This window comes from Antechinus flavipes, chromosome 4 (genome assembly GCF_016432865.1).
Source record: "Antechinus flavipes isolate AdamAnt ecotype Samford, QLD, Australia chromosome 4, AdamAnt_v2, whole genome shotgun sequence".
NCBI lineage: Eukaryota > Metazoa > Chordata > Mammalia > Dasyuromorphia > Dasyuridae > Antechinus > Antechinus flavipes.
In genome coordinates, this window is record NC_067401.1 from 290,203,593 (window position 1) to 290,219,856 (window position 16,264).

Genomic DNA, 16,264 nt, shown 5'->3' on the forward strand with positions numbered 1-16,264 from the left:
CTGTTGGAGGGCTGGACTATAGTAAAAACAAAAACTTTGTTTTGTGGGCCTTTAAATAAAAAAAAAAACTTCATAGCCCTGGGTGAGGGGGATAACCATCCTCAGCTGCTGCATCTGGCTCAGTTTGAGGACCCCTGCAAGTTTTAGTTAGGTTCCTCAACCACGTATTTGACTTCTGATTTCATTGTTATCTTCTTGTGTGTTTTTAGGAAAAAAATCTTTTAATATTTGTTATTTGTTGTTAAATCCTGTGTCTGCTTCCTTCTGTGTAAACATTTGTTTACCTTTTTGTGTTTTTGTTGTTTGGGATATTTATAAAGCAAATAATTTGCTAAGATTTGGTTTTCTCTATAGGATTACTGTGTCTCTCTCTTTTTTTTTAAACAGCCATCTTTTTTTCATCAGGCTCGGTATGTTGCCAGCCTCCTGGAGATCTTTTGTTCTTTGAAACATAATTCTATTTCCTCCTTTGTTTTCTATTGGATGCAGAATAGGCTTGTGTTATTTAAATCTTTTATTTACAGTTGAATGTCTTTATCCTGGTCGGTTATATTTGTTTTTTTATATTTATTTTTATATTTATATTTTATATTTATATTTAAATTGGGTGATAGGAATTATTATATATCCTGGAGTTTGCAGCATGGATTTTCCCCTTAACCTTGAGGGGAAGGAACCTTGAGGTAGTCTGTGGATTCTTTTGATTAGTACTTTGTTTTCTCTGCTCTAAATTTTGAGCAATTATTTCTTGCATTATGGTGTTGAGGTTTTTTAATTTGTCTTAAACTGTCTCTATGAGTAATGTCTTGGGAGATCAATATTTTTTTTGTATAGAGATCAATTTTTCATTTCTTTTTCATTCTTCTGATTCTTTGGTGAGGTTTGTTGTCAAGGAATTCAAATTTTTCTGTTGAGTCAATTATTTATGCTGTGCAGGCCATAAATTCTTTTATAATTTTTTCAAGCTTTTTAAGGGACATCCTACAAATTTTGGCAGACTTTTCCCATATCAGGCCACCAAAATGATGAGATTTAGTCACCAAAATGATGGGGTGACACTCCAAAAGCATATTGGGGTTTATGGGCTGATGGAGCTAGATATCTCAAAAGAATTTGTAGGCATAGACCTCCAAATCAAGGAGCAAAGATTTTGTTACACTGCTAAGAGCAGGATAAATTCCAAGAGAAGTTAGCTATTGTGACGCTTGACAAGTGGACTAACCCCCCAAAAGGAGTTAGCTATAACAAAGATACCATAATCCTGCTTTACAGTGGGCTATCCCCTAAAAGGAATTAGGGAGTTAGTGGGGTACAGTTAAGTCCTTTTATAGGAGAAATATGGGGATTTATCATAACCGTGGTATTATAATGATTTCCACTAGAGACCCTCACCTGGGGTGGGGCTGCGATCAAAAATGCACTTGCACAAAAGATCCACTTAAAGCTGAGATGAATCTCTTCTGTGCTCCCCTCTGCTTGCTTCAGGGAGTAGCTAGACTTCCAGATTTTTCCCCAGTGATTCAGGCTTTCTCAGCGAGGACCTCCTCATTTCTATGCTGTCTTGAAAATCTAGCATATCTTCTGCCTTATCAGGTTCATTTTTCTATCTTATACTCATTCATAGCTGTCTGGACTTCTTTGGATGGTCTGGATCCCATCTTCCATTGCTAACTATTTTCCGTTAATCTGCTTGTGCTCAACATCCTTTCCTCCTGCTGGGATCTAAGATAATTTCAATTTTTCCCTTTTCTCACGTTTTGACGCTTCCCCTTTGAGGGTAAGTCTCCTTGGAGACAGATATTGAAAGCTGTCTCAGCCTCCTCCTACACTGGCAAATTATAATTTACCGGCCTTTCTTTCTGACCCCAGTTCTGAGGGAATAAAAGTAGGCCCGAGGGATGCCAGTTCCCTTTTCTCTAAGGCTAGCGGATGCACAGACAGGCTGCCGACCTGCCACAGTTCCCTCTGGTTCTATGGCGGAGCACTGTAGTAACTCAAAGAACTGTCACGGTACAGACCCAACCAGAGCAAGGCCCAATTTTCATTTTTTTAAAAAAATTTTTCATTTTATAATAACTTTTTATTGACAGAATTTTTATTTTTAAATGTATAACCAATGGGTGTGTGCATGTAGATGTATTTCCTATTTTTTTCCAATGTGGGAACTGCCATCCTACACTACCAACTACAGGGTGTACCACAGGCATTTCACATTCAACATGTCCACAACAGAATTACCTTCACCTGTATTATTAACTGCCACCCCTAATTTCTTTATTCTAAGATTATTCATTTTGAGTTATTTCCTGCACTCTTCCCACCCCCATATAAAATTAATTTTGGGCATTTGACCTCCCTCTCTCTTGCATCCATCCCTTTTATCCTATTAGGAAGACCACTACCCTGGTTTAGGAATTTATCACCTCGCTTGTACTATATACAACTTATACTATATAAACTGAATTGGATTCCATGTTTCTTTTCTCAGTCCTTCCTTCACAGTTAACAAAATCTTCCTAAAGTATCATTTAAAAAATCTTCAGTGGTCTATAAAATAGAAACCCCTTAGCCCTGCATTTGAAGCTGTGCAATCTGATTTCAATCTACTTTTTTGGGGCTATTTAATATTTTTACCCCCCTACATGCCCTTTGTTCCTGAACCCTGAATCCAATATTCCATCTCCCTGTCCTTGTCTCCTTACAAGCTTTCATTTAGATGTTACCATGGGAATACTCATAGTGCCCTCTCCCTCCTCAAATTGCTTTACCTTATTTTTACTTGTATAAAGTGTGACATGGTGCATCTTTCCAGTAGAATAAAACCTTTTTGAAGGTAGGAAGAAGACCTTTTTTTGAGCTTTTTATCCTTAGTATGTGGCATATGCTTAAAGATTAATAAATGATTCATACACTAATATTAAAGAACTGGCCAGGACCCCAGCTCTCAGGAGGTAAGATTATTGTAGGAAGAAAAAAATCTTGTTTCTGAGACTAGGACAAAAGATATCAAGAAGCCTCAGTCAAATCCTTCCGTAGGTGTAAGAAAATCTAATAATTTACTCAATAACAGGTTATTTGGTGACAAGGCCAGACAGACCTACAATAAGATCAACTTTTCAGTTCAGTGCTCCACAACACTGCTCCCCTTAAGATTCGTTTCTTTATTCAAGCACCTACCATACTATACTTTTTGTTAATAATTGTAAACTGCAGTTCATGGCGCAGTGGCTAAGAATGCTAGGTTTGAAGTTAGAAAGACATCTTTCTGAGCTCAAATGTGGACTCAGACATGTACTAGCTTGTGTGACCTTAGGCAAGTCAGCCTCAGTGCCTCATCAGTAAACAAGCTGGAAAATGAAATGTAAAACAGTTCCAGCATTTTTGCCAAGTAAACCCCAAATGGGGTCAAGAAGAGGTGGACAGAGCTGAACATGACTGAAATGATTAAATCACCACAAAAAAGTAAACTATGTATGTATATATGTGTGTGTGCGTGTGCACGTATACATATCAAATGTTTTCTAAATTTGCATCCCCCTTGCATTCAAATTTTAAAAATTTCCTTTTATTTGCTACTTTTTTTTTTTTTTTTTTTTTTTTTTAGATACCCAAAGGAAAAACATGCCAGCCTACTTTTCAACTTTCTAAAGGAGAGAAGCTTTCCTTTTCTGGATGCTTGAGTACTCAGAGCTACAAACCAACTTTCTGTGGAAAATGCTTGGATAAGAGATGCTGCATTCCCAATAAGTCTAAGATGATAACCATACAATTTGATTGCCCAAATGAAGGGTCATTTAAGTGGAGGATGATGTGGATCACCTCTTGTGTATGTCAAAAAATCTGCAGGGATCCGGGGGATATCTTTTCTGAACTTAAGATTCTATAAAGAGTTTTAACTAAAAATAGTAAATATTAAATATTAGTATAAGCATAATCTTTACAGCACCAAATACTTCTTCCAATAATTCGTGTGGCTAAAAAAAGTGAAAAAAAAATACATTAATGATAAAAAGAATAAGCATAGTTATGTCTAGTCATATGAATTGTGTATGGTTTGAATTTCTGGAAGTTCTTTAAACAATATCAAATTGACTCTGAAAAACAAGAAATGTTGAGTTCTAAAATCTCGATACCATAATTGACTATCATAGCAAGATTTGATCATATATTTAGTAATTCTATAAAGAAAAATACAACCTATTATGTATAGTATTAGAACAGCTGATGCTTTTTATAAAAACAAGTAAACATACTATTTTTTAAAAAAATAGCGATTTAAAAAGTCTAAGAATGACTAGTCCCCAGAACTGTATCTCGATCCCTTAACCGAAGGGTTATAATGTATTACCTTTTGAAAATACGCCTGCATCAGGACTAGGAGATCATTATATACTTCATCAACAGTATTATATGATGATCAATTCTGATGGATGTGGCCATCTTCAGCAATGAGATGAATCAAATCAGTTCCAATAGAGCATAATGAACTGAACCAGCTACACCCAGAGAAAGAACTCTGGGAGATGACTAAGAACTATTACATAGAATTCCCAATCTCTCTATTTTTGTTCGCCTGCATTTTGGATTTCCTTCACAGGCTAATTGTACACTATTTCAAAGTCTGATTCTTTTTGTACAGCAAAATAACTATTTGGACATGTATACTTATGTTGTATTTAATTTATACTCATATTTAACATGTATTGGTCAACCTTCCATCTGGAGGAGGGAGTGGGGGAAAGGAGGGAAAATATTGGAACAAAAGGTTTGGCAATTGTCAATACTATAAAATTACCCATGCATCTAACTTGTAAACAAAAAGATATATAATATATATGTAATATATATCATATATATATTATATAAATATTATATAATATATAAAGATACCTGCATCCCTTTAATTCTTGTGAAGAAATAAGACTAAAGAATTATATAAAAACAAATTTCTCCATATTTTTCACTACCCTACCATTCTTTGGCTATCAGCCATTGTAACATTTTTAATTCACAAAAGTTTTTTTTTCCTTTTCCATATTTCATTAAAGGCTCTCTACCTGGATAGAAAAAGTTTCTGACATAAATGAGATAGGAAAAATCTAATGATTTATTTCAATTGATTTACTAGCAGAAAAAAAAAAGAGTAAAGGATTACCCTTGAATTATAAATGAAATATCTTGTATAGAAGTATATAGAAGTGTATAGAAGTCATGCTACAAATGAATATAATTTAAACATTTCAGATTATAGCAACTTTATATTTATTTCACTTGCTTATATAAACAATGTCCAGAAAATGTTGAGCATAGAAAAGTTCTGTGCTTTTGTATACACCTTATTGTGCAAAGTAATTATAAATAATAGAATTTTATAAATAAAGCAAATTTACTACTATGGAATCAATCTGGTTGTATAATAAAATCACATATTTTGAAATTATTTTATATTATTTTGAATGAAAAATCCAAAGTTGATTTCACCCCCAACTGCTGATAAAATCAATGTTTACTTATATATATTTTTAAACAACTACCACTATTATCACTATATATCAGATCAATTTTAAAAAAGAATTGGAGGCCCTATAATGTATTTTTAAAAAAACATAACCAACACAAGGCTTTTTACTAGTGTACAACTCCTGAATATCAGGTTATAAAAAGACAAATAGATTTCATAAATTTTAAATCTTATTCTCATAACTCTTAAAAAAAATTATGGTTCTTGTAAAGATGGCAAGTAAGGTTTAGAGATTGCAGTGATGCCAGATGTAATATGGCATATTTCCATCAAACAACCTTAAAAGACACTTTTCTCCTAGACAATAATGTTATCTGTTACTCTGAAGAAAATCGACAAAGATTTCTTGAATGATAAGTTTTTCTGAGTGACAGAATACTAATAAGTCAATCATCAGGAAACCAAAAATTTTTAACTGAAAATAAAAGTTTGTGAATGTGTTTTTATATAACTATATTTAGTCTCAGTTGATCTTCTACAGGCAAGTCTTTCGTAGCATCTAATTCATCATATCTCTCTATAAGAGATGACAAAGATGATACAGCTTCTGTAAAACAACTTTCTTCCATTCCATCTACTTGTAGATAGTGATGAAGATGAGCCTAGAAAAAAATTGGTTGAATTTGATCACTTTGGCAATTTCTTCCTTCAACAAGCATCTATTAAGTATCTATTGTGAACTGAGTTAGGTCCTAGCGAAATTCCAACTCTAATGGAGATTACAACATAGTTGGGGGATGAGGTACAAACCTAGATAACTAAAGATAACTATAACTATGAAGATAACTAATATTAAAGAAGTTATGTTACAAATGTACAAAAACAAGTACTATGTGCAATCCAAGGCAACTAATCAGAGATAAGGGACTGCTTAATAGAGGAAATGGCATTTGAGTTGAGTTTAGAGAATCACTAGGAATTCAAAACGTGAAAAAGGGATTAAAGGCAATAAAAATGCATCTTTTTTTTGGAATTTCTCTAAATAGTGGTTTAGTAATCACTTTTCAATTAGCTTTTTCAGGACTATTGAGTAGAATTCATCTAGGCATAGTGAGTTGAAGTCACTAAGTGCAGCTGGAGCCCTACCTGATCATTTCCTCACTTATTTTAGTTGCCTTCTCCCTGCTAAGCACACACAAAAAGGAGGAAATTTGACCATGAACTTGATAAGAGGAGACTCAAGACTGGACTTTAGCCCAAGAATATTAAAATTTATTCAAAAGGAACTGAAAAAGGGTTGGAAGGTAAAGTACCACGATATGGTAATATATACTACTATAAAGAAATTTAGGAAACTGAGGGGAAAACATGGTTAAGACCATTCTGTTGAGGATCATAAAATATTAAACCATCCCTCAGTTTCCTCATCTCTAAAACTAGAGTTTTCTAATCACAGGATTTCCATGAGGTTCAAATGAGATAATATATACAAAGTCCTTTGTAAACCTTAAAGGCATATATGATGGCAGTGATTATAGAGATAGAAATGATATTATAGGGGATATATTACAAACCCCCTAAACAAGGAGAAGAAATTAGATGAAGAATTTCAGAAATTGGTCACAAACCTAGTCCAAGTTTAATGAGATATGGAGAAGCTTTGTGAATTAAGAAGATAGTAATGGCAATATGCAAAGACCATTCATACAAAAAAAATTCAGTAATGGGGATTTTAACTATATGAACAATTAAGTGATATGTTCTGTTTGCCAAAAGCTAAAAAATTGAGAAATATGTGATTTGACTTCATAATAATTTCATCTTTTAAAAAGTGATTAAAATAAAAAACAAAGAAAATTTTGGTTCTAGATTTGACTCTTTATTAATTGTTTGCTAAAGTAGAAAAGAACTGATTCTTCTGAACAAGTGACTTCTCTACCACAAAACTCATGGTAGAGAAGAAAGCCTACTATTCCAAAATGTGCATTTTAGATTTTAGAAGAGCACATTTCAAAGTGCAAGAGGAAAAGATATGGTCTAATTTTTAAAAAAAATTATGTAATTGTATTGGACTACCTGTCATCTATGGGAGAGGGTGGGGGAAAGGGGGGAAAAGTTGGAACAGAAGGTTTTACAATGGTCAATGTTGAAAAATTACCCATGCATATGTTTTGTAAATAAAAAGCTATAAATAAAAAAAATAAAATCTATGTAAGAGTAATGATATGTTCTCAAGAATGAGATTTTTAAAACACAAGCAGAACTGATTTCAGTGAGGAAGAAAAAGAACTGTTGTCAAATTTGACTGGCATGAATGCACGAAAACTCTAACTCCAAGCTTAGGTTTTAAAAAGACATTGATGTATAGAAATTAGGACATAATGGAAGATATCCAATAGGAGTATGAAGGCTTGGAATATACCAGGAATGTCAAAGAACTGATAGGCCGGGTGTATGGCTAATAATAATTGGGGATGATAAGGTTAAGCTATTCTTATTTTGCTTTTTCTCCAAAGAAAAATATTTTTTAGATTATAAATAACAGAAAAAATGAGCAGGGAGAAGGGAACTAAAATAAGTGAGGAGATGATCAGGTAGGCTCTAGCTGCACTTAGTGACTTCAACTCACTATGCCTAGATGAATTCTACTCAATAGTCCTGAAAAAGCTAATTGAAAAATGATTACTAAACTACTATTTAGAGAACTTCCCCCTTCCCCCGCCCAAAAAAAGAATGGGGAAACTGCTAAAAAAAAGTGGAAAAAAGGCAAATTTTCAGAAAAGGGGGGAAAGATAAACTATGGATCAATGAACTTAACTTCTTTTCCCGTCAAAGTTCTATGGTAAATGTTTAATATTTCTTATTATATAGAGAAAACATGATCAGCATAAGCCAGTACAGTTCATTAAGAAAATCTAATCTGATATAAATATAATAAAAAATAAATATAAATACAAATCTAATATTTCATTTCTGGATAGGAAAACTAGAGTAGTAAATCAGGTTAATGCTGAATATACATATATAGTTTGACAAGATTTAAAGAAAGCATTTGACAAAGTCTCATACTATGCTTATAGATAAGATGGCTATGAACTACATAATTTAGTATTGATATAAAACAATTGATTGATCAGACCCAAAGAATAATGATTAATGACACCAACTCTGAGGGAATGTAGTGCCCCTTATAGCTATCACTGATCCTACAATGTTCAATATATTTATTGGTGATTTGGATAAAAATATAAATTGCATTGCTTGCCAAATTTGCAGGTGACATAAAGCTTAGAGGTAAAACCAACTGATAATAGTTCAGATCCAGGTACATCTCAACAAATTAGAACAGGATCCCCATTGGGCCTATGGATAGATTTTGGGGAGTATGTAAAACTTGGATGGAAAAATAAACATAAAACTAAAGCTTTATTTCAGCATAATTGGTCTCCTTTGTAATTCATGTCTTTTATTTTATTCACTTAAGATATTCTTAAAAGCCAAAGGCTTCACACCAGTATACAAAAGAGTTGCTTACCACACAGAAAGGTTAAGAATTTCTATGATGATAATAATGCTAAGTACAAAAGTCTGAATTATGTGATATGTCGACATGGTCATATCTAAAAGTAACTAAAGTTAGTATATTCTTTATGTTTTACTGATAATTACCTTTTTCTTGTACAGTTTTGTGAATCTTCTTTTAAGTTCTATGAAGGTTGGTTTTACACAGGTGTTGTTTGCTAGTGCCAAGAGAGAATGAGAATGGCCCACAGGTGGTACTGAACACAAGCTTGTTTTCCAGCCTTCTTGATTCCATGAGACAAAGTGGAGAGAAGATTTCAATCTAAGAATCAAAATGTACAACTAAGAATCAAGTAATATATGAAAATATGAACAATGAATTAGACCAGTGCTACATTCACTCTTGCAAAATCTTGTATTCCAAAATTTTCTCCTTCCCTTTCCCTCACCCCTTTTCCCTAGACAGCAAGTAATCCAATATATATTAAACACGTGTAATTTTTCTTCCATGATTATCATGCTGCACAAGAAAAATCAGATCAAAAAGGAAAAAAAAATGAGAAAGAAAAAGAAAAAAGCAAACAACAAAAAAGGGTGAAAATACTGCATTATGATCTATATTCAGTCCCCACAGTTCTCTTTGTTGATGCAGATGGTTTATCCATCACAAATCTATTGGAATTGGCCTGAATCACATCTCACTGTTAAACCAAATTTCTAACAGACATTAAACACAAATAATCTTAAATACACTGAAAAAGTCATCTTGAATAGAATAGACAAAAGACATGAATAAAACTTTGTTTTAAGTAAAAGACAAGAACAAACCTTTCAATATTTCTTCGAAGATCAGAAATCTGTACATTTCCTCGAACTAACAAGGCACAAGCAAGGTAGAGACTATGCTTTGGGTCAGCCTGAATGAGCTGGTGATTTTTGCTAAAAGCATCTGAAAACATTTGATCTAACCTAAAAAAAAAAAAAAATCATCTAATATAGAAAAATGTAATGAAAAAATTCAGCAATCTTGTAAATTATTGCCATTTAATGAGAAGTCCATTATCAAAATCAGTTAAAAGTTATAACATAAAATTTACATATATATGATCTTAGCTATATTATCTAACATTATAATAACTTTAATAACTGACCATCAATGAAGAGATAAGCATTTAATAGAAATCTTAGATAAGTGTTAAATCAGCATCGTTATCTCTAGAACTTAAATTATGTTTAAGGAATTTATGTTATGGAATTATGGAATAATTTATGTTAAGGAATTAATTTTAGTATCTTGTTCTTTAGTCACCATAATTACTCCTTTTAGCATTTTTTATTACTTCAGTCCAGCATATGTTCTTTACTTCAAACATGAGCTTCTACTAAAACTTAGCAAGTATAATTCAACCTAGATCCATGACTCATTAATACACATTACAACATTGGTCTCAGACATCCTACGAGCATGCTGAAAGGGTCATCTCTAATTTCATAACTATTTTGGAAAGCTAGATGACAGTGTCTGGTCTATAGTGAGGAAGATTAGAATTCAAATCTGGCCTCAGACTTGGCTTTGTGATTCTGGACAAGTTACTTAACACTGTTTATCTCAGTTTCCCCATTTGTAAAGTGAGCTGGAAAAGAAATGGCAAACCACTTCAGTATTTTTGTCAAGAAAACCCCAAATGGGGTTCACAGAAAACAAATGAAATGCCTGAACAATAACAACAAAACTTATTTTATTAAATAACAAATCTCAAGACACAATATGCATTGATGAAAGAATCGGAACCATCAGACAATTCAAGGTAAACTAGGAACTTAGATTAAGACTGATTGACTGTAAAAATTGAGCACAGATGACATTATCTTCTGGAAATGATTCATGACAGGCCATCATATGAGATCACATCCAGAACTAAATCTTGGATCCTTATTTCTAGATATTTACTGATCTATCCAGCCCCAAACACCTTCATCAAAATCCACTTCCATCTGAGGACTCTCGCTAGTACTTCTTCCAGTCCTGGTTAGACTTGCACCTCTAGCTCTCCTAATCCCACTGATCTGTGCAAAGGCAAAAAATGTTTTCTTTGCTATCTCTCCCCATGTTCTCATTTCCATTCAGCTGTCCTTATTCTAGATTCCTTGTTTTCACAACTTTACATCATCCTATACTAAGGGCAATCTGCTTTCTTCCAGAAAATGCTACCTCCCTGACTACTATGCCCTACACATCGTTACTTCTTTCATGCCTTGCCCTTGCTGGACTAGGAGGAGGAGGAGTCCTTATTTCCTTACTGCCACTTTCAGATCCTATTTTTCTGTCATCATTTAGAAAGTAGGGAGACTGACCTGAAGGCCAAAGATTTGCATTAGGTGATATAAATGTATGGATTAAACCATGAGGAAAAGGTTGCTAAGAACGTCCAATTCTTATCTCAAAATCTCCCCATTCAATTCATTCCTTTCCCTCATCTTTGTGCTCTTCAATATATATGCTGATCATTCTTTGAATGTACTTGCCTGAATTTACTGAGCTTTCCAACATCCATGATGTAGACCCTTTATTCTACCTATTTATTCAATCTCTTTGGATTAGCTCTTCACTTCTGCCTCATAGACTCTTTTCTTCCTTAAATGTTGGCTATATTCAAGATGAAGATCAAATTTCACCTTCTATGTGAACCCCTTCCTGACTCTCCCCAACTCCTAGGGCTGGTCCTTCCTCCCAAACTATTTTTAAAGTTATTCCCCTTTATTCCACACACACACACACACACACACACACACACACACACACACACACACACACACACGTCTTCCTACTTCCTACTATAATGTAAACTTGTGATGCAGAAAAATTTTGTTTATTATTCACTAATCACTCACAGGGATAGTTCACAATTGTAGCCTCTCACATCATCTAAAAGTGTGCCACCTTCTTAATCAAGAATTCTGAAATTCTCCTATGGATTATATTGTTATCCTTTTATCTCTCCGTTCTATTCCTCTTAAACCCATTCTTCTTCCTGACTGCAAACTCTAGACCCAGTCCATCTTTCTCCATTTACCCATTTCATTATTTCTGCTCTCAATATATTTTTCTTCTGTCCACAATAATTAAATGAATGAAAAGGATTTTTTAAAAATGTAAATACATTTCTTAAGCATTCATCAGATGTCAAACACTGTGCTAAGTGTTGGGGATATAGAAAAATGAAGCTAGCCCCTTCTTTCAAGGAATTTAGACTGAGGAGCATTATATATTTGAGTGTTCAGTTCCAATTTGAGGGTTCAGGTTGGGGCTTAGAAGTCCTGAGATTGTACTGGCAAACAACTTAAAATTCAATTATACAATGTCCTCCAACCTTATCCCTTTTGCCTTTTTGTTTTTCTACTATCTATACCCTGCAAATTTTCTTCCTTAAGACACCCCCACCATATGCTTTTTCTGATCCTAATTCTACAATGATGACTCTTGTTAGAAGTCATTAAACTGAGTGCATCCACTAGAAATTCCAGTTATATAATCTCCACTGATCCCTCACTGTTGCACGGCAATCCTTTCATTATTCCATGATTCTACTGTACTTCCTTCTGTACTACCTTAATCCTTTAAAATAAAACCATTTCAGTCTGGTGATTTAAGGTCCTTTTTGATTTGGTTCCATCCTATCATTGCAGATTTTGTGGCATTTATCCTTATATATGTCTTGTTTGAGCCAAACTGAACCCTAGCAGTTCCATAAGTCTGATATATCATCTGTCTCCACTGTGAATTTTCATAAATTTGTGCCTGTACCTGGATAACACACACCTTCCTCATCTCTGGCTCCCAGAATTCCTTTCTTCTCCAAGATTAGCTCGTTTTATTTCTTAAATGAACATTTTCCTGACCTACCCAGTTGCTAATGCTCCCTCCTGCCTCAAATTACCTTCAATTATGCTTATTTGTGCATATGTTCTAATCCCTCCAGTAGTACAGAAGTTCCTTGAACACAGGGGTTATTAGAAAAAGGAAAATGGTATCTTGATTTTTTTTAAGGGGTGAGGAAAATAGAAATTCAATCTGCTTGACTTCTATTCCTGGCCAAATTTGAATGTATTATTAAAGAAATGGTTAGTGGAGACCTAAAAAAAAATGAACCAAAGAGTTGATATGAACACCAAACAAGTTATACAAGCATAGCCATTTCTTTTTTGACGACGGTAACCTGGTAGATTAGGGGAACATTACAGATAATTTTACTTAAATTTTAGCAAAGTATTTGAATAGAATATTCCATGCTGTTCTCAAAGGAAAACAGAGATATGGAATAGATAATACAATTTAATCAACTCAGATCTGCTTGAAGGGTTGGACTCAAAAAGAAGTCATTAATGTTCAATGTAAACCTGAAAGCAAAGAGTTTCCCAGAGAGCTGTACTTGGCTTGTGCTATCTAACATTATCATCAATTATTTGGATTAAGGCATAAATAACATTCTTATTGAAACTATAGATGGGATAAAGCTAGGAAAGATAGCTAATAAACTAGATGACAATCAGGATTAAAAAAAACAAAAACAAAAAAAAACCCTGATAAATATTGAACCAAATCTAAAAAGATGAAACCTAATTCAATGTAAAGTCTTAGAATCAGAATTGTGAAATTTGTTTTAGGTTTATGTCACCTGGGGAGGATTGGAGAAACAAATAGCTGTGACCAAATATTTAAAATATCTTCTGAAAAAAGTATTAGCTTCTTAGGATCATAGATTCATGGCAGGAAGCAACCTTATAGATCATCTTACAGAAAAAAAAAAAAAAAAAAAAAAAACAACAACAACCAAAAAAAACATATCCCAGTGAAGTAAAAAGGGACTTGGTCACATTTGCACAGGCAAAATTTGAATCCAGGTCTTCTAAATTCCAAAGCCAGACTCTTCATTTTACCACACTGACTCCATGACTTGTTCTAACTAGCACAAAAGGCTACAAAACTAATAGATGAAATTTGCAAAGAAAAAATTTAAGTTTTATTTAAGAAAAAACTTCCTAACAATTAAATTATTAGAGTTATTTGAAAATGAAATGTTGCTTCAAAAAGTAGAAAATTCTTCCGGATGATTATTTGTTAGATATTTGTATTGGGGAGTTTTTTTTTTTTTTTTTTTTTTCAGGAATGGACTGAACAACCATTTAAGTAAGGTAGGTTGCATTCAACTCTAAATCCGTCTTATGTGATAAATTATAGAATTTTTCCTGAGCCACATATTTTTAAATTATAAACTGCATATTTCACTATCATAAATATTTAACCTACATGAATTTAAAGATCAAATGTAAACATTTTAAAAGCTGACATCCTAATTACATGTACAGATTTTTGGCAAAAACATCTATTTTCAATTGGATCTTCCAAATCCAACACAAATAATCTAAAAACATAAACTAAGTGGAAATCTATTATAATAAAAACTATTATTAATATTTTCTTAAATGTATTTTTAAAATGTTTTATAAGACAAGATTCTCTAGATATTATGTCAGTATATCTTACCTTCGAGGAGGAATGTTTACATCTGCCAATGTATATAAAGGTGTGAGGCTTGAAACAAGATAATGAAGTTGAGGAAAGGGAACTAAATTCATAGTAATTTCATTAAGATCCATATTAAGGGAACCTTCAAATCTGGCAGAACTGAAATATGAATATTATAAATGAACAAACATTTAATTCTTATATTATATTCAAACTTAAAAATCAACTTTTTTCAGTTAGTGAACATTTTGTCAAGCCATTACAATATCTGACATTTAGATAATACTGTCAGGTTTAGAAAGCTCCTTCATGTATTATATTGTTATCTATATTTAGTACTGTGAAATCTTTTTTTTTTCCTGTTAAGAGATCTACTAGTAGGGATGTAGATCCATGTTTCATCAGCATAAATATAGAAACTCTATTCATCAATATCAATAAGGATATCTCTTTTAAATTTAGTCTTTAAAAAAGGGTTTCATGGGTAAGTAATTTGTCTACAGTAAGGCAGCTGGAATGTGTCAAAAGCAGAATCTGAACCCGGTCTTCCAGACTCCAGGGTTGGTTTTTTTTATCACTACTCAATAATGCTCTTTGTGAAATTTCATTTATAATAATAATTTAAAGATCACACACATACCTAACAATTTTAGCATATCAACTTCTGGATTTTTTTTAATAGTTAAAAACCTACAAGTCACGTTGGCTTTTCAATCTATTCAAAGAAATCTGATTTAAAATGCATCAATAGTCTCAAGTTACTCATACAAAAATTCACATACTAAGATCTTAATTACATCAAGAATGTTTAATGAAATCTCTTTAGTCTACCTGGGTACATATCACATTTTATTTACCCTATTCAAGCTTTGATTTTCCTCTATGGTTAAGTTCTTTATTTCATACTAGATAAATGATCTAGTTTTTACTTTTCTTTATGAAACTAATCTGCTAATATATGATCTGGTAAATGTATACCAAGGTCTAGACCATGGCTTCTTAAGACTTTTTCCACTTATGACACCTTTTAGTCCAAGAAATTTTAATGTGACTCTGGGTATATAAGTATACAAATCAAACCAATTGCTAATAATAAATCAAATTTTACAACCCCTATATCCAGTTGCAAGACCCCATATGGGATCATAAAAAACAGTTTAAGAAGTTGGGGTCTAGATATTTAGAATTTGAATTTCTTGTCAGCTATTAGAAAATCTGAAAAAAAAAATCAGGTTCATAAAATATTTTTTTGAACTAAATAGTAAATTAGTTATTTGCAAAATAATTAGTAGTAAATAACTAAGTATAAGTAACTTAAGGGTCCAGAAGCTGTATTAAGAGTGTTCTAGGTTTGTAAATTCTTTCAATAATACCAGCTAACATTTTCCCAATGAGTATGCAATAAAATTACCTTGTTAAGTTGAGCAGCAAATTTCCTACAATATTGTTCATTGTATCAAATGGTTTTTTTTGAGGCTTTTTCTTAATACCACCTTCATTTGAAGTTACCAAACTCTCTGGCTTCACAGTTGTTCCAGGCTTTCCAGATGTTACCATTTGATTAATTTTGCTAACGATGTCAAATAAAGACTTTTGAGGAAAAAAATCAGGAGAGAAAGTAAAAATTCAATGCATATAAATGGCAAATATAGAATTGAGAAGGACAGGGGAAAATAAGTTTCTTGAATCAGAAGGTTAAGTAAAAATAGAATACACTATATATATATATATATATATATCAATAACAATGTATT

At 32.7% G+C, this 16,264-nt stretch overlaps 2 protein-coding genes across 3 annotated transcripts in view; one reads left to right on the forward strand and one right to left on the reverse strand.

Annotated features, from left to right (window-relative positions):
- Window positions 1-3,934, forward strand: part of CCN6 (cellular communication network factor 6) — a 57,730-nt gene extending 53,796 nt beyond the window's left edge. The window contains exon 6 of the mRNA XM_051996728.1: window positions 3,605-3,934. Coding sequence (XP_051852688.1) covers window positions 3,605-3,886 — 282 coding nt within the window. The 3' untranslated portion in view covers window positions 3,887-3,934. The remainder of the gene's footprint in view (window positions 1-3,604) is intronic.
- A 1,311-nt stretch (window positions 3,935-5,245) lies between these two features.
- TUBE1 (tubulin epsilon 1) overlaps window positions 5,246-16,264 on the reverse strand; it is a 30,157-nt gene continuing 19,138 nt past the window's right edge. Inside the window, exons 8-12 of one of the 2 annotated variants that reach the window (XM_051997559.1) lie at window positions 15,922-16,100; window positions 14,529-14,669; window positions 9,812-9,952; window positions 9,131-9,305; window positions 5,246-6,123 (exon numbers count right to left, since the gene is read on the reverse strand). In XM_051997559.1, the coding sequence (XP_051853519.1) occupies window positions 5,965-6,123; window positions 9,131-9,305; window positions 9,812-9,952; window positions 14,529-14,669; window positions 15,922-16,100 (795 nt within the window). In that variant the 3' untranslated portion in view covers window positions 5,246-5,964. The remainder of the gene's footprint in view (window positions 6,124-9,130; window positions 9,306-9,811; window positions 9,953-14,528; window positions 14,670-15,921; window positions 16,101-16,264) is intronic. The other variant, XM_051997560.1, reaches the window with a different exon arrangement.